This window comes from Garra rufa, chromosome 15 (assembly GCF_049309525.1).
Source record: "Garra rufa chromosome 15, GarRuf1.0, whole genome shotgun sequence".
In the NCBI taxonomy this organism is placed as follows: domain Eukaryota; kingdom Metazoa; phylum Chordata; class Actinopteri; order Cypriniformes; family Cyprinidae; genus Garra; species Garra rufa.
The window spans coordinates 28777217-28801393 of NC_133375.1; the positions used below are offsets into that span (position 1 = coordinate 28777217).

At 40.0% G+C, this 24177-nt stretch overlaps 1 protein-coding gene, 1 long non-coding RNA gene and 1 pseudogene across 4 annotated transcripts; 1 reads left to right on the forward strand and 2 right to left on the reverse strand.

The window, feature by feature from the left end:
• Nucleotides 1–552: 552 nt before the first annotated feature.
• On the reverse strand, nucleotides 553–3969 carry LOC141287429 (macrophage-expressed gene 1 protein-like). The gene is made up of 2 exons (XM_073819581.1): nucleotides 3529–3969; nucleotides 553–2595 (listed from the first exon to the last, which is right to left on the reverse strand). The coding sequence occupies exons 1-2, from the start codon at nucleotides 3967–3969 to the stop codon at nucleotides 892–894; spliced, it is 2145 nt and encodes a 714-aa protein (XP_073675682.1). The 3' UTR covers nucleotides 553–891.
• A 3609-nt stretch (nucleotides 3970–7578) lies between these two features.
• LOC141286485 (uncharacterized) lies at nucleotides 7579–8818 on the forward strand. 3 transcript variants are annotated; one of them, XR_012339268.1, is made up of 4 exons: nucleotides 7579–7893; nucleotides 8162–8255; nucleotides 8373–8406; nucleotides 8566–8818. It is a non-coding gene; the product is annotated as an uncharacterized lncRNA (long non-coding RNA). The 3 variants fall into 3 exon arrangements; XR_012339267.1 differs by having other exon boundaries at nucleotides 7579–8255; XR_012339269.1 differs by lacking the exon at nucleotides 8162–8255.
• Nucleotides 8819–16934: 8116 nt separating this feature from the next.
• On the reverse strand, nucleotides 16935–19663 carry LOC141286482 (macrophage-expressed gene 1 protein-like; annotated as a pseudogene).
• Nucleotides 19664–24177: the final 4514 nt, after the last annotated feature.

A 24177-nucleotide genomic window follows, 5' to 3' on the forward strand; every position in this document is an offset into this window, starting at 1 on the left:
TTCTAAATAAATGCTGGTCTTTTTAACTTTTTATTCATCAAAGAATCCTGAAAAAAGGTTCCAAAAAATATTAAGCAACACAACTGTTTCCAGCACTGATAATAAATCATTAGAATGATTTTTGAAGGTTAATGTGACACTGAATACTGGAGTAATGATGCTAAAAATTCTGCTTTGATCACAGAAATAAATTAGATTTTTAATGTATATTAAAATAGAAGAATGTTGTTTTATATCATAATATTTCACAATATTATTTTTTTCTGTATTTTTGATCAAATAAACGTAGCTTTGATGAGCATTAGAAACCTATTTAAAATACATTAAATCTTACTGATTTAACTGGCAGTATGTGTATATATATATTAATATTTGTATTTATTTATTTATTATTATATAATTATATATATATATATATATATATATATATATATATATATATTTTTTTTTTTTTTTTGTAATTCACAATTGAAAACAACAACATACTCATGAAAAGTAATAAGGATTTTTATTTAAAAAAAAATGTGTGACTACACCTGACTCACATGACTTGTCAAGTCATGAAAGGCCACTCTCAAAACCAGTTTCAAAAAATGAAAGCAACATGTGCAGAAAGTACAAAAACAGTCATGTACAGAATGTTGAACACACATACTGTACACATTTAATTACAGATAAGTCTATATTATCATTTAAACACAGGATCAGTAATGCTTTTGGAATACTGTATACATAAAAATCATTCATCTTTCACACAAGCTGTGAAGCACTTGTAAACAGCAGCCCTTATATATTCCCTATATATCACCAAATGCTAAAAATGTAATTACAAAGCTGATCAACATTTAACCTTTAGGAATACTTAACAAATCTTAATGTACTCTGACATAACTAAGCCAACAGAGGTTGAGTGGGGTCTTGATTTGTACTCTGTTGCTCTCTCTGACTTTCTACACCACTTTGGCCCTCATAGTGAATCTCGTCATACCCCCTGCTTGACCTGAAGTGAGAAAATTTCCTTCTCCGTTTCAGTAAAATGACAATTCCTGCCACCACAACTGCAATAAAAGTCATTACACCACAGGCCACACCAGCCTTTTCACCTCCTGACATCCGGGGAATAGATGATGCCTGAAACGTTCCGGCTATTTGAGTAACTTCGCCAAGCTTTGCAAGTCTCCATTTCTTTGTTTCTCCAACCCTCAGCCAGGCCCGATCACCTTCTGTCATCACGGCTACAGTGTTTGTCGCCATCATGTTGACCAGAGGTGGTTTTGTGAATGGTGGGAGGTGAATAGGTTTCAACTGGCCACCAGTAAACTCACCTGACTGGACACAATACAATACCTGACAGCCATCGCTAATGGAAGCAAGGTGTTGGCTGTATTGAGGTGGACAACGGTATTGGTCCCTTGCAAGAGGGTTGCCAGATTGGCAGCTAAAGAAACCCCCAAATGGCACAGAAGATACTGTCCCTGTCTCATAGTCATTGCTCAGACAAATCCTCATACCATTAGTCAAAAATGTTTGTGCAAAGTAATTTGGAGGACAGTCATGAGATTTGGTTACTGGGTTTTGTAAAGATGGTCCGAATAGACCTCCAAAAAGATATCCAGAGTACTGAGGGACTGGCTGATTTGTGGAGCACCAGTAAGTGTCAATTTTTGCACGACGGACATAGTAAGCATTTCCACATACATTGTCACAACAATCAAAAATTAACCAGCATGAATGACATTCCTTATGGCACTCGTATTGATTGTAACCCTGCTCTACTGTCTCAGAGTGTAACAAAGATGGTGTGTACGGTTGATGGCACGTATAGTCGCCTGTACTTGGATTTTTTTGTGCAAGCTCATCACAGATGACATTTCCATCTGCCGCGAATGGAGTGCATTTTTGGTAAATGCCACCAAAGGTCAGATTAGTGACTGGGCCCTTGCAAGATTTGTCATTTACATTGGCTTGGAAGTTAAAATTTGGGGAATTTGGATCTACGCATCCTGGAATGGTGTTTATGTTGTAGTAACGCACTGCAGCCTGCTGGACTGAAAAGGCAAGTTTATGTAAAGTTGGCACTGGAAGATCAGGAAACATAGATGGATTGAGGAAATAGTGAATTGGTACACCAGAACGGTCAATAGCCACAAGGTTATTCTGTGTGCTTTCTTGCCACTTCTGCAGAGTGATTCCTTGGTAGAATAAAGCCCCACCGTGGCTCTGAACTAAAGAATATGTAATGTTTTGCTGGTAAGTGACGGTATCTGAGGTTTCTTGGGTCTCCTTGCTACCAAAGTTAAAGTTAACCTTGTTAAAAAAGTTAATGCCTGCTGATGCAGAGACAGAAGACTTGTCTGTCTCACTGTTAGAGACATAAGACCTTTTTATGTAGTCCTCTTGCACCAGAATGGCACCGGCATCGACGCTTGTGATGACGTGGGTACCATAATCAAGTATGAGTTTCTCCGATAGATAAGTTGATAGGCGTGTTTGATTGTTCTCAACAGCGTCTGCGATTTCTACAATCTGCTGAGCAAAGCGGGAGTCCAGAGTAAAGTCAGGATATGCATTCACGGTGTACAGATTGTTGCGCACCTGTGAAGATATAGAAGAAAAGACAAAACGATTACAACTAAATAGAATGTTTAATAATTTCCTGGTAATTTAGATATCTGCTTTTTATTTTCTAACTAAAAATAACTTGTAAGAGCTGCCTTTTTTTGTCAATTTAGAGAAAATATCAACTTTGAAAGGATAGCAGTTATTAATTTTAAATTTATAAATTCAGTGAAATAAGAGAGTCTACAATAAAATAGGCTATGGCATATCTTATGTGTTTGTTTTAATAGGAGTTGTTTCAGAACACGTGACCCTGGACCACAAAACCATTGGTCGGTAGCATGGGTATATTCGTAGCAACAGCCAACAATACGTTGTATGTGTCAAAATCGATTTTTCTTTTATGCCAAAAATCATTAGGATGTTCCATGAAGATATTTACATTTCCTACCTTAAATATATCAAAAATATTTTTTGATTAGTAATATGCAATGTTAAGAACTTCATTTGGACAACTTTAAAGGCGATTTTCTCAATATTTAGAATTTTTGGCACCCTCAGATTCCAGATTTTCAAATAGTCGTATTCCATACATCAGTGGAAAGCTTATTTTTTTTCAGTTTTCAGATTATGTATAAACCTACTGTAAATTCAGATTTACGACTGGTTTTATGGTCCATATCTTTGAACAGACACATTCTCAGAAAATGAAGCGAACGTAAAAATAACCAGACTTCTACGTAAATTAAACCGAAAGTAAGCGTGGCGCTGGCGGTTAAACTTCACCTTCGTACGCATTTTGCGTACGCTCTGTGATTGCGCTTCATTTGACAAATTGGTAACACACTTGCACACTTTATATCTCTCTCCTTAAAAAGCTAATGATCGCTTCATAGTAAAACAATAAAAGTGAACAATGATTTTTTTTTTTGTTACTTTTACTTTTACTTCTCCACTTTTCTGACTTACCTGAACTCGTGTTGTTACAGAATTCGTTCCGACTTGGTGTGTTTTCATTCGCGTGTTTTCTTCGGAGAATTTTCCATTTAGCACTGGAGGGTAGGAAATATCTGCATTGATTGATCCTGATGTGGAGCTTCTCTGTTCCAGCCATGACATGATGGTCTCAGAGTGAGTTTCCAGTCCGCTTGTTTTCCGTGGAATGACAAAGACTTCATCTGGGATGAGATAAATCCCATCCTCTGTGGTCTGACATTGGGAATAGCTCAGATTCATCACCCGTCCCACATCTATGTTGCGCAGGTTATCCCAGCCTCCACCTGGGAGCACCTCTAGTGCTGTTAAACTTGAGTTCATGCGACATTCACGAAGGCCATTACTGGGTCGGATGAGCGCATTAGACTTACAGACAACGACGAAGAGCATCAAGAAAGTGTATAATGACTCCATGATGTAGACTGCTTCCCCCCTCACAAATCTTTGCCTTATATCTTACTGACGGGGTGTGGCCTTGGGAATTTTTTTTTCACTTTCAAACTAAGAATACAGGCTTAGTAAGAAATTTCCCAAATAAAAGACATTGCATGTGTAAGGTGATTTTAAGAATCTTATTTTTTATATAGACAGCACAAATCTGATAATTTCACTAGCCCTGCTAAAAAAAAACAAGCGAGTTTTCATTTTAATTTACAACAATCCAAAGAAAAAATCTGATATTTCTAAAAATTTATTTCTGATATTTCTGAAAAAAAAAAGAGAGGGGGGTTTTATCATGAGAAAGTTTTTATCATGTGTAATGATAATTCATTAATACTAAGCATTACTATTGTTACCAAAGAGGCAATGAACAACTTGACTAAATTGCACTTAAACACTGAAATAATGAATTAAGAACTGAGAACAAAAAGTAATTGAAAAGTTAAATTTACATTGGCATTAAGTACTAAAACTTCCTGTTACAATCATGAGAATGCTGGTTGTATGCAGCTCACTTATCCATGGAATGAAGACATGAGATGCTTTGAAATGTGGTATGGGAAACTGTCCCAACTGGTTTAATTTTTTACTTTTTTTTCACGTATCTACAAAAACACCAGCCTAACTGGGACAGAAGCAAACAGCCTCACACACAAGAGGAAACTCAAAAGAAATGATGGAAACTTTTATAAAATTCTTAATTAAGAATCTTATTTTTTATATAGACAGCACAAATCTGATAATTTCACTAGCCCTGCTAAAAAAAAAACAAGCGAGTTTTCATTTTAATTTACAACAATTCAAAGAAAAAATCAGATATTTCTAAAAATTTATTTCTGATATTTCTGAAAAAAAAGAGAGGGGGATTTTATCATGAGAAAGTTTTTATCATGTGTAATGATAATTCATTAATACTAAGCATTACTGTTGTTACCAAAGAGGCAATGAACAACTTGACTAAATTGCACTTAAACACTGAAATAATGAATTAAGAACTGAGAACAAAAAGTAATTGAAAAGTTAAATTTACATTGGCATTAAGTACTAAAACTTCCTTTTACAATCATGAGAATGCTGGTTGTATGCAGCTCACTTATCCATGGAATGAAGACATGAGATGCTTTCAAATGTGGTATGGGAAACTGTCCCAACTGGTTTAATTTTTTACTTTTTTTTTTCATGTATCTACAAAAACACCAGCCTAACTGGGACAGAAGCAAACAGCCTCACACACAAGAGGAAACTCAAAAGAAATGATGGAAACTTTTATCAAATTAATCTGCATTTCTATTTTTATTGACCAAAAAGTTACTTTAAAATAAGTATATATATGAAAATGTGTGGAAGAACTCTATGTAGTTTCCCAGTCAGAGTGTATTTATCAGTTCACCAGGAAGTGTTTACAAGGCACAATAAAGATAAACTAAGAAGATAAGAAGATAAACTAGTTTGATTTTCAAATGTTCATGGGGATTATGACATAAAATCTTGAAGGAGATTCAGAACCTTGTTTGACATACTTAGTTACAAATAAACAAGATAATAGGTGTCAATAAGTCCAAGGAGACTTTCATAGAGTATCAGCATAAAAAAAATTGTACATTTAGGTAACTAAATGTGCAGAGCAGGGGTCCCCCAGGACCAGGATTGAGAACAACTGCACTAAAGGCAGGGGTGAGGAATGTTGATCCTGAAAAAAAAAAAAAAACTTGATCCTGGAGGGTCACTGTCCTGCAGAGTTTAGCTTCAACCCTAAAAAAAAAAAAACCTACCTCTATATCCTGAGGACCTTGGTTAGCTTGTTCAGGTGTGTTTGATCAGGTTGGAGCTAAACTTTGCAGGACAGCGGCCCTCCAGGATCAACGTTCCCCACCCCTGCACCCTGCAAGTGTCATCTTGGACTTTACAACTACTACTGACATCTAGTGGATGATAAGTTTTTAGTTACAGATGCAGTTGCTAATCACAGTCATGATTGACTAGACAGACGCACAGTGGAATAAAGAAGAGATATTGTGAAAACCCCTATGAAAAGCATATAAAATATAGCCTACTCAATTCGTTTATATACTTAAATCTGCTTCATTATTCGAGTAGGATGACAGTACCTCTTGTATACGCACAACTAGGCTGTATACACTTAGTTTATACTCACAGTTATAACCCTGTCATTTATACTATACAATAACGGCACATTGATGGATACCTATGGTAGTTTTGTAATTTGTATGCAATTCCTATAATGTCCCCTAATGTAGTAGATAACAGGAAGAGTTTGAACACTGACCGTTTCTATAGCATGTCTTGGTCGTTCGATTTGTTTTTGCATAAGAATTTTGCTAGAAACAATTTTTCGTAATATAACCCATATTATTTTACATTTGACATCTTTTAAATGGCATTTCAGATACATTTACCTGTAATTTTCATACAGTTATACCAAAACTAGTCCTGGTTAACTTTAATCCTATGATTTACGAGATGCCCATGTTCTGCCCGGATGCCCTTTTTGTTCATATTTGTTTCATATGCAGTAAACATGATGCTTATCTTTTGAAGTGTGAATACTGCTTGATTCTTAACATAGTCTATGTATTTCTTGTGTTCAGGGCCGCTGCTGGCCAAATGGGTGCCCTAAGCAGAAATTTACTTTTGTGCCCCCTCCCCCAAATATTACGGAAGTAAAAATAAAATAATAAAAAAAAAACACCTACTATAGGGGCCAAAATAGAACTTTATTCAAATAAAAGTAAATACATAAATAAATGGTATAATTTATAAATTACAATTGTAGCTCTACAGCCAAAATACAAACTAAAATTACACTTTAAATAAAACTGAAGAATTACTGAGAGCACTTTTAAATAAACAGTTATTTTTGGACAAAAAGGTAAATAAAAAGCGAATAGCAAGATCGGTGTAATAAAACAGTTTTATCAACAACAAAGAGTTACCTCCAATGGCTATGATTTTATTAATACAGTTGTCTGATTGATTTAATAGTCTCAGAATCATACAAAGGGAAAATTAGCAGTTTTACTATGATAAAACCATGGTTATCTGCCTTTTTATCTATCTTTGTATCATATCCATGCTCTTAAATTGTGTTTTATAGAATATATAATATTTGTATTTGTCTGTATTTTTTTAAAATATTTTTACCTGTTTGCACCAAGGGTGTGAGAGAAACGAATCTTCAAAACTCTTGTATGCACGGTACATGTGGCAGTTTTGACAATAAAGCAGACAAGGGTTATGATGTCCACATATTTTTTGTTGAGGAAATTATATTTTAATTAAATGTTTGGTCAAGGAATTAAACAAGGAATTCGATCATCATGTTAGTGTAACAACTGCATTTACCAGGCCTTTGGTGCCCTTTTCAGGCATTTCTATTAAAATTGTAATGTAAACTGTTAATTTTGTATTAGATTATGTATTTTAACACTGTTATTTAATGACATCATTATTAATCAATAATCATAATTGCCACTGGCTGCGTCCGAAATCGCCTACTTCTCTACTATTTAGTAGGGAAAAGCAGTAGGCGAGCAAATAAGTATGTCCGAATCCTAAGTATTTATAAAAGAGTAGGCGAGAATTAGTAGGCGAATGCACTAATTCTCGCGAGATTCGGGCGTACGTCTACTTAAAGTGCGTCCGAATATGCCTACTTAACTACTATATAGTAGGAAAAAAAGAGTACGTGAAGAAAGAAGTACGTCCGAAACCTCAGTATTCACAAAAGAGTAGGCGAGAAATCCCCGGATGTCCTACTGCTTCAGCCCAGATCCTGAAGTCTTCATCGATGGATACTTTTCAATCCCAGGAGTCCACAGGAGGCCAAAACGTCATCATCGAACGTGATTGAGAACCACGGCGAGGGTGTTTACAAATGTGAGTATTACAACCAAAACACGGTTCCCTGTCTTAAAAATCATATTTGTTGAGCTACTTTATCGTAAACTGTTGATTTGCATAAGGTGCCAAGATGTTATACAGTATGCTATAGTTAGTATATTTGTGATTTCGCTGTTAAAACGTGTTTTATGACGTATAGCGAACATTAAGCTTCAGGTAGCACACGCACGTCTTTAAAAGCGGATTTACATAAAACATATACATTTTAAAGACGTTTAATAAATGTCTATTTAACAAATGACAGGAAAATGTTCTAGACTAGAGCAACACAAAACACAAAACATCTGAGTGAGTGATGGACGTTATGTGAGAATTCACTGTCACTGCTTTACATTAATGTAAGTAATGTAAATAAACACATATACATATAGTAGGCCTAACTGAACTTCAAATTCATTTCAAACAGAGCTATAACAGAACTTTTCTGATTCTTGATTTATGTGCCTTTGTTGCAGATGTTTTGTGGTGGAGCAGGACCTGAAAGGAAAGGTGACTGCAGCATTTTTGGGGAAAAGTAAAATCCGAAACTTAATATAAAGATTGATCATTTTGTAACTTCCAATACAGAGATCTAATGACACTGTGCTGTTAAAATGACAGTTTTTGTATTATATTTGTGCATCTTTGTATGATCTGAAATGTCTGCAGACTGGTGTGTGCAGTGACAAAGGAGAAATCCACAGCAGCATCCTGGAAATGAGACCCTCCATCACTCCACCTGCCCTTTGCCTCATCTGGACCAGAAGTTGCTGCAGTCTCTTCATCAAAAAGACTAGAAGACCAATATGTTTAATAAAGCTTTGTTCCATGTGTATTTATTTATGTTCATGGTTACTTTTATTATTTTACTAATTTATTCATGTTTCCTGATGTTGTCAGTAAATAAAATATAACATTTTCATAAGCCTATGCATTTATTCATTACTTCATTGAAAAAAACAACAACATTATGCTTGTTTAACTAAAAATATCATTAATTATTAGTCAGCATTTATCATTATTATTGTTGGTACGTGTTGGAGTGGGCTAGCAATGCATTCTAAAGTTATTTTAATTTCTAAATAGTAATACTTAAATTTTTCGAGTGTAAAATCAACAGTCTTCTCCAAAGGTAAGATCTTTGAGCAACTGATCGACGTCTCTTTTGTGCAGATGTTGTAAACATGGAGGAGAGCGTACTGGGTAGGGTTGTCATGTTACTGATGCCATGAGGTGTCGCTGTCGCTCCAATTTTTGTATTATTTTTACTTCAGAATTTATAATTCCATACAAACTCAGGGAAAGACTTAAGTATCTTTAACAAAGAACAATCATGACAGAAAACATAACTATAAAAGGTTTGCGTACATAGTACAAGATTAGATACAGAAAAAAAATATTAAATATATTTGAATATTCATAAAATCGCAATGAATTAAAAATTGCCTTTGTTTTTGTTATTTATTTATTATTATTTTAAGTTTCAGGGATGAAAGGACAGAAATTCAGCAAGAAAAAGGAAAACAAATCAGATCTAAGCTAGTTTTGCACAATTTTGCCCATTAACATATTCAAGACAACAAATTTGGGGGTTTTAGTCATTTTAGTATTGTTAAAAATATAAAAACTTCAATCAATCCAAAATAAGCAAATTTCATCAACATCAAAATGTTTACAGATAGATGAATTAAATCCGTCGCTCATATCATTTCATGTTGCGCTTGTTATAACGTCATAGGTCACGTGATAACGTCAACATGGCGGAACGCATCCATACTCAACGAGATTTGGCTGTTGAGTAGGTACTCTTTTAGCGCTCGTTAAGTAAGTACTTATTGAAATTAAGTACCTACTCATTGAGTAGGCGATTTCGGACGCAGCCTCTGTGTTTACTTAGATCTGCTTGTATTCATATTAAGAAAGATGCGTTAGTCGTGAAAGTATTACCGACATTAAAACACATTAGCTATTAACGTCGACAGAATAAAATAAAGTTTCACAGTATGGGCTACCTGAAAGTGATGCAAGGGCTTCATTTTGGCCTTTTTTTTTCTTTCGTTTCTCGGCGCCGGTCTGTGGATATCTTTTTCCAGGACCAGGCATATTGTTCATCAGTTATTATCATCATTTTTGGCCAAATAGGCTGCCGTAAACAGATGTGAGGGCGCGTCGCGGCGCAGATGCTGCGCGTCATCACGTGTGCTTATAGCCCAATCTGCGTTCACCGTAAAATGCAATATATAAGTCTATATTTTTGTTTATTTGTATATGTATATTATTAATATTAATTTATTATTATAATATATAGAAACGCAAAATAGATTGTGCCAGCTGTGTAAACTTCAGCAGACCGCATCAGGCTATGTCAGCAAAATGCCAAGTTCTGTCATGAAACTAGATGGTGCAGGCTGATGGGTCATTAATGCATATAGACGGTTTCATTGGACGCACGAGCCTGGCCCTAAGTTAACTTCCGGTTTGTGCTGTGGGATGCAACCCAGTGTTTCCCATACATTGATTTATTTGTGGCGGCCTGACACAATATCAAAACTGACTGCCACAAAAGACTTTTACTTCATTGAATAAGCATGAGCACTGCATGTTTCAAAATAATAATAAAAAAAAAAAACACTGGTGCGGGTGTTTTTATATCACTGTATCTCTGAAATATACCGACTGTCTTCAGAAAATGATCAAAGTCATTTTCATTACGTCTTGCCTGTAATGCCTGATAAAGCAGCATTTGTGAGCAGGGGCTGACTTACCATTAGACAAAGGTTGGTGATGACTTGGGTCCCCAAAATCACGGACCGATTAAAGGCCCCCTTCGGTTGAAATTGCGTTCCATTTTAAATTTTTATTCAAAATATTCCTAAATGTGTTAACTATATAATGAAATATGTCGATTCTCAAATATAAGTAAATGCATTTTACACCTTTATAGATCATGTTAGTTTATATATAACTGGAGCAATGGGCAAAGTTACGGTGGCCGAGAGAGCTCAACGTGCTGCAACTTAAGAAAACACATGCAAACAGAAAGAAAACACATGCAAACACATGCTCACAGTGAAGCTTGATTCGTTTTGCCATAACCACGTGACCTGTGACGTCTGAAGCTTCGTTTTCGCACACAACCACGTGACTGCTTCATATTCGGATTCAAATAACACAAACCCCTTGCGCAGGTTTCAAGTGTCATTCACTTTTTGTTAAGAATAAATCATAATACGAATAAATATGTACATGTGTAGTTTTGTGCATGTTAATTTTGTAGTTATCCTTGCTTCACAAGCACTTCTAATTAATAATAATATTAGTCAACAGTATTCTTAATTTACTTTGAACATATATGCCTACATGAACCATGCTTTTACTTGTATAATTTTATAAAAAAGTTTATTTACAGATTAATTCAAGTAAAATTACATTTTTTTTTATTTCTGACGGTTTCGTAGCACAAATTGATGTATTTGATGAAACTGTCCAAAATCGCTTTGAGATCTGTTACATGAAAGCAATTTTTTCCACCTTTGACCACAAGATGGCATTAGTGTGCAACGTGTTGAAAAGCTTCGAGTAATGAACCTTTTTACGATACAGTTGAGGGGAAAGCCTCGGTGCTTCGAAAAGCTTCATTTTCCCATCACTAAGTTCATCTTTATCATCAGGTCTCAGATGGGTTCGTCACTTTTTGAGGTCCCCCTGAAACATTTCCGTTGTGCTCCGTGCTATTTGCAGCGCTTTTTTTGTGTTTGCAGCGCTTTTTTGTGTTTGCAGCGCTTTTTTTGTGTTTGCAGCGTTTCCGTATTTGTGTTTGCGTTGCGAGGATTTGCAGCGCCTGTGTTGTCAAACTGATGAAGATGGGTTTTTTTTTATTTGTTGTCGGTTTTTTTCTGTTTGCATGTGTTTTCTTAAGTTGAAGCGTGTTGAGCTCTCTCGGCCACCGTACAAAGTAGACTAATGTCAGTGTCATCTGTTAACCAAGCATAAAACCCATCTTTTTTTTTTTTTTCAAAAAAAAAAAATCAAGATTATCCTCGTAATTTTGGCTTTATTCTTAAAATATTTTGACTTTTTTTTTTTTTTTTTCAAAATATGACTTTAGTCTCATAATCTTAGATTATTATTATTAGTAGTAGTAGTATATATTTTTTAAACAAGGCACTAAAACGCTGTCGTAGTTATCACTATTTGGCATCAAGACCACATTATTAAAAAGAGACTTCAGACACTAGGCCTGAATACAGATAAAATACATAAAAAAAAATTTCACAAGATTGTGACTGTTAGTGTCATGATCTGGGCTGTGGGGTTTTCCCTCAGCCACCTGAGGTCGCTGTTCCCTTTTCCCTGCACTGCACGTCCCTGATTGTTCACTCCTGTCTTGTCATTAGCACTGATTACACTCACATCTGTCCACAATTATCTGGTCTATAAGAACACTCATTTCCCACTACTCATCCTGGCTGCATTGTCTCCTGTACTGTCTTCATGTGTGTTATCCTGACTCCTTGACCGTGTTCCTGTTTTGTTTATTTTTGATCTTAGATTCTTGTCGTGCTGTGCCGTGTTGGCCTGTTTGTTTGTGATTTGTTTGTTTATTTATATTAAAACTACTTTCCCCGCATTTGGACCCAGACCTCCTATTTCCAACGTGACAGAATGCAGCCAGTCTCAGTGGGTCCAGCGGGGGAGAGATCTTTCGAGGCGGCGTCAGCCACTCGCTTCGAGACCATCTACGCCTGTTTGGTGGCGATGGACGCCATTAGTGCTGAGGCGGCGCGGACGCGCCCCTACTTTATGGCGAGGGCGGAGGCGTTTTTTCGAGGGAGGGCGTCCGCTCAATCTGGTCCTGATGCGGCCGTGACCGCGATCTCTGTTCCGGACGCGGCGGCGACCGCTATCTCTGTTCCTGATGAGGCCGTGACCGTGATCTCTGTTCCGGACACGGCGAGGACCGCTATCTCCGTTCCTGACGCGGCCGTGACTGCGATCTCTGTTCCTGATGCGGCCGTGACCGCGATCTCTGTTCCTGACGCGGCGGTGACCGCACTCTCTGTTCCGGACGCGGCGGTGACCGCACTCTCTGTTCCGGACGCGGCGGCGACCGCTATCTCCGTTCCTGACGCGGCCGTGACCGCGATCTCTGTTCCTGATGCGGCCGTGACCGCGATCTCTGTTCCAGACGCGGCGGCGACCGCTATCTCTGTTCCTGATGAGGCCGTGACCGTGATCTCTGTTCCTGATGAGGCCGTGACAGCGATCTCTGTTCCGGACGCGGCGGTGACCGTTATCTCCGTTCCTGACGTGGCCGTGACCGCGATCTCTGTTCCTGATGCGGCCGTGACCGCAATCTCTGTTCCGGACATGGCGGCGACCGCTATCTCTGTTCCTGATGAGGCCGTGACCGCGATCTCTGTTCCGGACGCGGCGGTGACCGTTATCTCCGTTCCTGATGCGGCCGTGACCGTGATCTCTGTTCCGGACACGGCGGCGACCGCTATCTCTGTTCCTGATGAGGCCGTGACCGCGATCTCTGTTCCGGACGCGGCGGCGAACGCTATCTCTGTTCCTGATGAGGCCGTGACCGCGATCTCTGTTCCGGACGCGGCGGCGACCGCTATCTCCGTTCCTGACGCGGCCGTGACCGCGCTCTCTGTTCCGGACGCGGCGGCGACCGCTATCTCCGTTCCTGACGCGGCCGTGACCGCGATCTTTGTTCCTGATGCGGCCGTGACCGCGATCTCTGTTCCAGACGCGGCGGCGACCGCTATCTCTGTTCCTGATGAGGCCGTGACCGCGCTATCTGTTCCGGACGTGGCGGCGACCGCTATCTCTGTTCCTGATGAGGCCGTGACCGCGCTCTCTGTTCCGGACGCGGCGGTGACCGCTATCTCCGTTCCTCTGGTGGCGGCGTCCGCTGACGCTCCTCTGGCGGCGAGGTCCGCTCACGTGACTCCGCTCCACGGGCCTGGCCCGCCATCCCTCCCCCTGATTCGCCTTCCCCCGTTCCTCCTCCCTCCAGACTGGTGGAACGTCTGGGAGCCGTTCCGTAGGGAGGGGGTAATGTCATGATCTGGGCTGTGGGGTTTTCCCTCAGCCACCTGAGGTCGCTGTTCCCTTTTCCCTGCACTGCACGTCCCTGATTGTTCACTCCTGTCTTGTCATTAGCACTGATTACACTCACATCTGTCCACAATTATCTGGTCTATAAGAACACTCATTTCCCACTACTCATCCTGGCTGCATTGTCTCCTGTACTGTCTTCGTGTGTGTTATCCTGACTTCTTGACCGTGTTCCTGTTTTGTTTATTTTTGATCTTAGATTCTTGTCGTGCTGTACCGTGTTGGCCTGTTTGTTTGTGATTTGTTTGTTTATTTATATTAAAACTACTTTCCCCGCATTTGGACCCAGACCTCCTATTTCCAACGTGACAGTTAGATCATGCCTCCATGCCAGAAATATCATATCCATCCCAGCCAAGACATTTTGTCTGGTAACAGTCTTCTATCAGCCGAGAAGTGGACTAAGAACAGCAAAAGCAGGAGACAAAGTGATGATGATAAAGAAGGAGTTTATTGAATAGTCTTAGCTGTGCATTTTTCAATGCTCAGACTTTATCTGACCAGCACAAATCCAACAAGTGTTATTTTACCGCAAGTAATAGCAATGGAAAACTGTTGCTTTGTAACATCTTCCCTTGATGTTAAAAACCTTGAAATGGGGACATTTTCTTATCCCTTGAAACCACACATTATGATTAAAAAATGAAAATAATAATAATAATAAAACAGTAATGTAAATGACTAATCAATAATAAATCAATAAAATGAGTATGTAAATGACTTAAAATAATTAATATAAATGATTCGATTATTATAATAAAACGATTCAATGAATCAATTATTACAAATGATTGAAGAATAAATGTATATGAAAGTATTATATAAAAGGAAGTAAAAGTTGCTGAACACATAATTATTACAGATAGACCTAAATTCTCACTAAAACACAGGATCAATCATGCAAATGCTAAAAATTGTGAAATTTGATTACAAAGCTGATTAAGATTTAACTTTTAGAATGTCATGATCTGGGCTGTGGGGCTCCCCTCAGCCACCTGAGGTCGCTGTTTTCCCTTCCCTGCACACACATCCCTAATTGTACACTCCTGTCTAGTCGTTATCACTGATTACACGCACACCTGTTCACAATCACATCTGGTCTATAAGAACACTCATTTCCCACTACTCATCCTGGCTGCATTGTCTTCTGTATGGTTTGTTGTTGTCTCTGTTTGCTGTCTTCAGTGTTCCCGGACCTTGTTGCCTAGACCTTGTTTTCAGTTCTGTTTATTTAGTTTGTATTCAAGTTGTGTGTGCCGTGTTGGCCTTTTGGTTGTGTTTTGTTTATTTATTTATATTAAAACTCCTTACCTGCACCTGGACCCAGACCTCCTTTATCTCCACGTGACAGAATGCAGCCAGCAAAGATGGGTCCAGCGGGGAGGAATTTTTTTCTCAAGGAGGCGGCGTCCCCCCGTTCTGTTCCCGAGACGGCGGGGATGTCCTTCGAGGCGGCGTCGGCCGCTCGTTTTGAGTGCATCTACGCCTGCCTGGCGGCGATGGATGCCCGTAGCGCAGAGGCTGCGCGGATGCGCCCCTGCTTTGCGGCGGGGATAGAAACGCTGTTTCGCGGGAAGGTGGCGGTGTCCACTTTCTCGATCCCCGAAGCGGCTGCGATCGCTATTCCTGCTCCTAATGCGGCGGCGTCCGCTGTTAATGTTCCCAAGACGGCGCCGGTGACCGCGCTCTCTGTTCCGGACGCGGCGGTGACCGTGCTCTCTGTTCCTGACGCGGCGGAGACCGCGCTCTCTGTTCCGGACGCGGCGGTGACCGCTCTCTCTGTTCCGGACGCGGCGGAGACCGCGCTCTCTGTTCCTGACGCGGCGGAGACCGCGCTCTCTGTTCCGGACGCGGCGGTGACCGCTCTCTCTGTTCCGGACGCGGCGGAGACCGCGCTCTCTGTTCCGGACGCGGCGGTGACCGCGCTCTCTGTTCCGGACGCGGCGGTGACCGCTCTCTCTGCTCCGGACGCGGCGGTGACCGCTCTCTCTGCTCCTGACGCGGCGTTGACCGCTCTCTCTGTTCCGGACGCGGCGGTGACCGCTCTCTCTGCTCCGGACGCGGCGGTGACCGCTCTCTCTGCTCCGGACGCGGCGGTGACCGCTCTCTCTGCTCCGGACGCGGCGTTGACCGCTCTCTCTGCTCCGGACGCGGCGGTGACCGCTCTCTCTGTTCCGGACGCGGCGGTGGCCGCTCTCTCTGTTCCGGACGCGGCGGTGGCCGCTCTCTCTGTTCCGGACGCGGCGGTGACCGCTCTCTCTGCTCCGGACGCGGCAGTGAACGCTATCTCCGTGCCTGACGCGCCGGAGACCGCAATCTCTGTTCCTGACACTGCGGCGACCGTGCTTTCTGTTCCTGACGCGGCGGTGACTGCGCTGCACGGGCCTGGCCCGCCGTCCCTCCCCCTGATTTGCCTTCCCCCGTTCCTCCACCCTCCAGACTTGTGGAACGTCTGGGAGCCGTTCCGTGGGGAGGGGGTAGTGTCATGATCTGGGCTGTGGGGCTCCCCTCAGCCACCTGAGGTCGCTGTTTTCCCTTCCCTGCACACACATCCCTAATTGTACACTCCTGTCTAGTCGTTATCACTGATTACACGCACACCTGTTCACAATCACATCTGGTCTATAAGAACACTCATTTCCCACTACTCATCCTGGCTGCATTGTCTTCTGTATGGTTTGTTGTTGTCTCTGTTTGCTGTCTTCAGTGTTCCCGGACCTTGTTGCCTAGACCTTGTTTTCAGTTCTGTTTATTTAGTTTGTATTCAAGTTGTGTGTGCCGTGTTGGCCTTTTGGTTGTGTTTTGTTTATTTATTTATATTAAAACTCCTTACCTGCACCTGGACCCAGACCTCCTTTATCTCCACGTGACAGAGAATAATTAACAAATCTTAATGAACTCTGACATAACTAAGGCAACAGAGGCTGGCCGGGGTTTTCATTTGCATTCTGTTGCTCTCTCTGACTTTCTACACCACTTTGGCCATCACAGTGAATCTCTTCATACCCACTTCTTGACCTGAAGTGAGAAAATCTGCTTTTTCGTTTTACTAAGATTACAATTCCTGCCACCACAACTGCGATAAAAGTCATTACACCACAAACCACACCAGCTTTTTCACCTCCTGACATTTGAGTTGATGACACATCATCAAACATTTGGACCATTTTACTAACTTCACCAGGCTTTACTAGTCTCCATTGTTTTGTTTCTCCAATCTTTATCCAGGCCTGATCACCTTCTGTCATCACAGCTACAGTGTTTGTCGCCATCATGTTGACCAGAGGTGGTTTTGTGAATGGTGGGAGGTGAATAGGTTTTAACTGACCACCAGTAAACTCACCTGACTGGACACAGTACAATACCTGACAGCCATCGCTAATGAAAGCAAGGTGTTGGCTGTATTGAGGTGGACAACGGTATTGGTCCTTTGCAAGAGGGTTGCCAGTTCGACAGCTAAAGAAACCCCCAAATGGCACAGAAGATACTGTTCCTGTCTCATAGTCATTGCTCAGACAAATCCTCATACCGTAAGTCAAAAATGTTTGTGCAAAGTAATTTGGAGGACAGTCATGAGATTTAGTTACTGGGTTTTGTAAAGATGGTCCAAACAGACCTCCAAAAAGATACCCAGAGTACTGAGGGACTGGCTGATTTGTGGAGCACCAGTAAGTGTCAATTTGTGCATTACGAACATAGTATTGTGTTGTACACACAGGTTTACAACAATCCAAAATTAACCAGCATGAATGACATACCTTTTGGCACTCGTACTTACTGTAAACCTGCTCTACTGTCTCTGAAACTAACAAAAAGCTAGTGTATGGTTGACGGCACGTATAGTCACCAGTATTTGGATTTTTTTGTGCATGTTCATCACAGATGACATTTCCATCTGGCGTGGATGGAGTGCATTTTTGGTAAACTCCACCAAAGGTCAGATTAGTGACTGGCCCCTCACAAGATTTGCTGTTCACATTGGCTTGGAAGTTAAAATTAGGGGAATTAGGATCTACGCATCCTGGAATGGTGTTTATGTTGTAGTAACGCACTGCAGCCTGTTGGACTGAAAAGGCAAGTTTATGTAAAGTTGGAACTGGAAGATCAGGAAACATAGATGGATTGAGGAAATAGTGAATTGGCAGACCAAAACGGTCAATAGCTACAAGGTTATTTTGTGTGCTCTCATGCCACTTCTGCAGAGTGATTCCATGGTAAAACAAAGCCCCACCGTGGTTTTGAATTAAAGAATATGTAATGTTTTGCTGGTAAGTGACGGTATCTGAAGTTTCCGGGCTATTTTTACTACTAAAGTTAAAGTTAACCTTGTTTAAAAAGTTAATGCCTGCGGATGCAGAGACAGAAGACTTGTCTGACTGAAAGTTAGAGACATAAGATCTTTTTATGTAGTCCTCTTGCACCAGAATGGCACCGGCATCGACGCTTGTGATGACGTGGGTACCATAATCAAGTATGAGTTTCTCTGATAGGTAGGTTGCTAGACGTGTCTGATTGTTCTCGAAAGCATCTGCGATTTCCCCAATCTGCTGAGCAAAGCGGGAGTCCAGAGTAAAGTCAGGATGCAGTCACTGTGTACATATGGTTGCGAACCTAAGAAGAAAAAGAAGACAGATAAAAACAACACATACATCTAAAACGAAATGCTTTTCTTGGTAAATTTAGATATTTGTTTTTATTTCCAACGGAAAATAACTTTTTTCTCATTAATTACAAAAAAAAAAAAAACACATTCTCATGATATTAATGCATTTATTCTTATACATTTCTTTATTTATTTTTAATAAATCCATAAAGTGTCTATAAAGTGTGCTTTTCTTTTTGAAGGCATTTAATAAACATTTAGTAATCCCTGGACTATTTGTTTGCTTTTGTTTGTTATTATATTGTTTAATAGGACAGTTTTTGCCTTACAGTGATGTAAAAACCTTTGTAAAAACAAAAACACTTTGTGAGTGCTAATAGCCTCATGGGCAGTGCACCAACATATTGTGCTGTTGCACTTCGAGTGTCCTGAGTTCGAATCCTGGCGTGCAGACCTTCCCCAACCACCCTTTTTTTTCCTCTCTCCCACTTTGCTTCATATCTAAATACTGTCCTGTCCTAATCAAGGCAAAAATGCCAAAAATAAAAATTTGAAACACTATGATGCTTTTACTTCTACACTTTTCTGACTTACCTGAACTCGTGTTGTTACGGAATTCTCTCTCACTTGGTGTGTTTTCACCCGTGTATTTTCTTCTGAGAATTTTCCGTTTAGCACAGAAGGGAAGGAAATGTCTGCATTGATGGATCTCGATGTGGTGCTTTTATGATCCTGCCATGACATGATGGTCTCAGAGTGAGTTTCCACTCCGCCCGTTTTCCGTGGAATGACAAAAACTTCATCTGGGATGAGATAAAATCCATCTTCTGTGGTCTGACATTGGGTATAGCTCAGGTTCATCACCCGTCCCATGTCTATGTTGCGCAGGTTATCCCAGCCTCCACCTGGGAGCACCTCTAGTGCTGTTAAACTTGAGTTCATGCGACATTCGCAAAGGCCATTACTGGGTCAGATGAGTGTGTTAGACTTGCAGACAGCAACGAAGAGCATCAGGAAAGTGTATAATGGCTCCATGATCTAGATTGTTTCTCCCCTCACAAATTTTAGCCTTAAATATCTTTCTCACAGGAGGTGTGGCCTTGGAACTTTTTATTTTCACATTCAGGCTAAAACACAATTGTACAAAAGTTTAGTTAGTAATTTCATAAATAAAAGAAACTGCATGTAAGATTATTTTAAGAATGTTTTTTTTTATATGTTTGAGATCAGATATGAAGAGATAAGCAATTTTATCAGCAGTTTTTTCAACATAGGTGTTGTCTCTTCTGTTTACATGTGGGTTTATGTCATAACCCTGATTAATTAGTTTGAACATAAATGATCACAGTTAACCTAAAACACTGATTTATAAAAGTTTTCTTCACAATAAACCCAAACAGGTCTGTCCTCATCTGTTTAAATGGATTTTGTTCCAAAACAATTGTGACTACTCAAGTACTTAACTAGAGATCTAGATGAAATTCATTTTCACTGTGCAAGTTAAATAGGTGAATCCAAAAACTACAACACATTTAAGCGAGGAAAGTAAACCTTCAACCCAGTTTTCACCATTAAATGTAGCCCAGAGTGTACAATTAACTTTCTAGTTTCATTTTGTTGGGAATCTCCAAAGTCATATTGCACATTACGCAACTCTCAGAGATCAGATGATGTTTGTTTAGTTCTGTAAATTTGTAACAGAAAAATGCCTATGTCACAATCTGGCAGATGGAAGAGGAGAACCGGAGTAAATGAATAAATACAGTTTATTAAACAAAACACTTGAAAAATGATACAAACAAACAAAAACCGGGAGCAAGAATTGAGCATGTAACATTAACAACGGACAGCTGGGAGTGATCTGACACAGAATAAATACACAGAAACGGGGGCGTGGTCACAAACAAGATAACAGGATAACGAGGGGGAAATACAAATATGGGCATGAACAAACCAACTAAGAACAAACCAAAAGGGGGAGACAAGGACAAAACCATAAGGACTAGAAACAGTGGGGGAAAAACACTGGGAAAACAGAACAGAAACAGACTAAAACCTGACAGCCTACAGTGCAATACTTCTGTTCCGTTTTTCATTAAAGGGCTAGTTCCGCCAAAAATGAAAATTAGCCCATAATTTACTCACCATCCAGGCATCCTAGGTGTATATGGCTTCCTTCTTTCAGATGAATCTAATCGAAGTTATATTAAAAATCGGCCTAGCATTTCCAAGCTTTATCATTGCATGATAACTTGGGTGTTTCTCTTCATCAGTCCAAAACAAGTCCAATAAAATGCATTCATCCATAATAAAAAGTGCCTGGGGGGTAAATAAAGACATCCTGTAGTGAATTGATGCATTTTTGTAAGAAAATTATCCATATTTAAAACATAAGAATCACTTTAATCTAGCTTGCACCGGCTGGTCATACCAGAAACAGCTCCAGGCGGATGACGTAATTTAGCGGCATTGCGCATGTGCCGCGCAGAAGTGACAAACGAGAATGCGCTGTGGAGAGATCAAAACAAAACAACAGTCACGTATTAGAAGTTCAAAACGAGGATTTGTAAAGGAAAATGTGGGAGGACTCTGATATAAACCAAGTGAAGACTGGTTTTCCTTTGCTAAAGTAAGGAAACTTTGCTTGCTTTGCTCCTGTAAACAAACGTTGGTTTTCAGGAGACTCACCAGCGCATGCGCAACACCAACGTCCTACGTCATCCACCTGGAGCTGCTACTGGGTACGACCTGCTGGCGCAAGCTAGATTAAAGTGATTATTATGTTTTAGATATGGATATTTTTCTTATAAAAACACATTGATTTGCCACATGGGGCCTTTATTCACCCCTCAGAGTCGTATGAGACACTTTTTATTATGGATTGATGCACTTTATTGGACCTGTTTAGGACTGATAAGGGAATCACCCACCCAAGCAATGAGGAAGCTTGGAAATGCCATGATAATTTTTAATGTAACTCCAAATGGATTTGTTTGAAAGAATGAAGTCATATACACTAGGATGTCTGCAGGGTGAGTAAATTATGGGCTAATTTTCCTTTGGGTGAACTAACTAAGGCTCTTTATGTACAAACCACTGTCCACTTTCAGTAAAAGGTACAGGGAATGAAATACATACTGTACTTGACAAAATTGCACTCCAACATTGAAATGAATTAACTAAGAACAAATAGTCATTGAAAAATGTAAGTTCTTAAGTACTAAAACGTCCTGTTGGCTTAGCAGTGGCAGAACCAGGATATTTTCATAGGGGCAGCCAGAGTATTGATTTTACTTTCACTGACTGGGAGAGGCAAAATAATGTAGTGATGGGTAATCACATGACCAATGACACTTTTTTAATGATTTTGGTTCACGTGTGCTTATGAGTACATCAATTGACCACTTCCCCCTCCCTCCCTCACTTAGTTTGGGGCACCAGTCAAGGGCTCCCAACAGTGGCTGTTCAGTCATTTAGAACTCGTGTAAATTATACTGCTAACTTGTAGAGCATCTTACTGTATGATCTAAGGAGAATAAGAACATTATAACCTTATTCTAGTCCTAGTGAAAACCCAGGGGGGCAAAGATTAACTACCTCAGTAGAACTACCCACTTCCTGTCTGATATCAGCCGAATCTCAAAAATCCAGCACTCAGAGGTGCTTAAAAATAAGAAGTTCTCATTGTGCTTTTGAGATGGATAACTCTAGGAGTCAGAGGACCCAGTATAAGCACCCTTGTTGGAAACAAAATTGTTCTTGTCGATACTAGGTGAATGGTCTGAGCTTATTTCGTAAAATAGGTGGTTGGTGGTGGTGGTGGGGGGGGGGGGTTCTCCTGAGGAGATGTAAAGCACTTGCTCTGAATCACTTCCCTCAGATCTTTCTTCTCCCTTTTCATGGTCAGAAAGCACATGATTCTTGCCTAGCACATGACTCACAAGTCGTGCGTGTCCCCAGGTATCAGATATCTCCGACATGGAGGCACCCACTTCTTGAAACGTAAAAGCGTCTATCTCAATTTCAATCACTGAGAGGTTGCTAATTTCACAGAGTGCACAGATATTTATCAGTTCAGCAGAAAACATGTTTACAAGGCACAATGAGTGCTTAAAGGAGTAGTTCATTTCCAGAACAAAAATGTACAGAAAATGTACTTACCCCATTGTCATCCAAGATGTTTGTGTCTTTCTTTTTTATCAGTCGTAAAGAAATTATGTTTTTTGAGAAAAAAACATTTCAGGAATTATCTCCATATAGTGTACTTCTATGGTGCCCACGAGTTTGAACTTCCAAAGTGCAGCTTCAAAGGGCTCTAAAGGATCACAGCCGAGGAATCAGGATCGATCACAGCCGAGGGAATCAGAGTACATTATCTGTCAATTTTTGTTCTGGAAGCAAACTCCTTTAAGAGGGAAAAACCAGTTTGATTTCCAAACGTTCGCATCATCTTTGAAAAGGATTCAGAGCCTTGTTTGACATGCATGTAGTTACAAATAACAATATAATAACTGGTGACTGTCATACAGTATCAGCATAAGAAACTAGGTTCATTATAGATCTCCAAGTACCTCCCGTAAGTGTAGTTTGTCACATTAACATGCTTCACTAATGTTTTGGGATCTGGCACCATGGTGCATACTTATGGGTAGTTGTTGTAAATTGCATGTAGTTTAATGTAGCAAACATGATGTTGCCAACTGTGGTATGAAATAAGGAATATAACTTGGGTGATACTTGTTTAAGTGTGCATCTGAAAGCTGAAAGATTATGCCAACTGTGTAAACTTCAGCAGACCGCACTCAGGCTATGTCAGCAAACTGCAGAGATCAAAATGTACCAGCGAAGAGAATCTGCAAAGGGAAGCAGAGAAATTTAAAAACAGTTCAAATGGGTGTTGAGCTCTGCCATGGGGACAGAAGAAGCTGGAATGAACAACAGAGAAAGAAAACAAGGTGGGAAGAGAAACAGAGGAGGAGAGAGAAAGAGGAATCAACAAGGTTGAAAGAGGGGGGATTCAGGTCATCACTCTTCGGTTCACAATAAAATCCTCTTAAATATTTAACAATAGATGAGAGGCTTGGAGATATGAAAGAGAAAATCAATGGCATACTGGTTTAATTGGCTAATTTATTCTTTAATCTTTCTAATCTAGACTGTATATTAAAGGAGAAGTTCACTTCCTCAACAAAAATTTACAGATAATGTATACTCACCCCTTGTCATCCAAGATGTTCGTGTCTTTCTTTCTTCAGTCATAAAGAAACTGTTTTTTAAGAAAATATTTCAGGTTTTTTTTCCATATAGTGGACTTCTATGGTGTCCCAAGTTTGATCTTCCAAAATGCAGTTTAAATGCGGATTCAAACTACCGGTATCCCAAATGCTGTTGTAAACAATCCCAGCTGAGGAACAAGGGTCTTATCTAGTGAAACGAATGGTTATTTATTGGTTATTTTATTTAAAGTTACAATTTATATACTTTTCAACTTCAAATGCTCGTCTCTGCCTGAACTCAGTTTTTTCTGGTTCAAGACAGTTAGGGTATGT

What these genes read in the sequence shown, in the direction of transcription:
- LOC141287429 (XM_073819581.1), bottom strand. Translation starts at nt 3,969, where the DNA reads ATGGAGTCATTATACACTTTCTTGATGCTCTTCGTCGTTGTCTGTAAG. An exon ending in CTGTAACAACACGAGTTCAG is followed by an intron (nt 2,596 to 3,528) that starts GTAAGTCAGAAA and finishes ATATCTTCACAG; the next exon opens with GTGCGCAACAATCTGTACAC.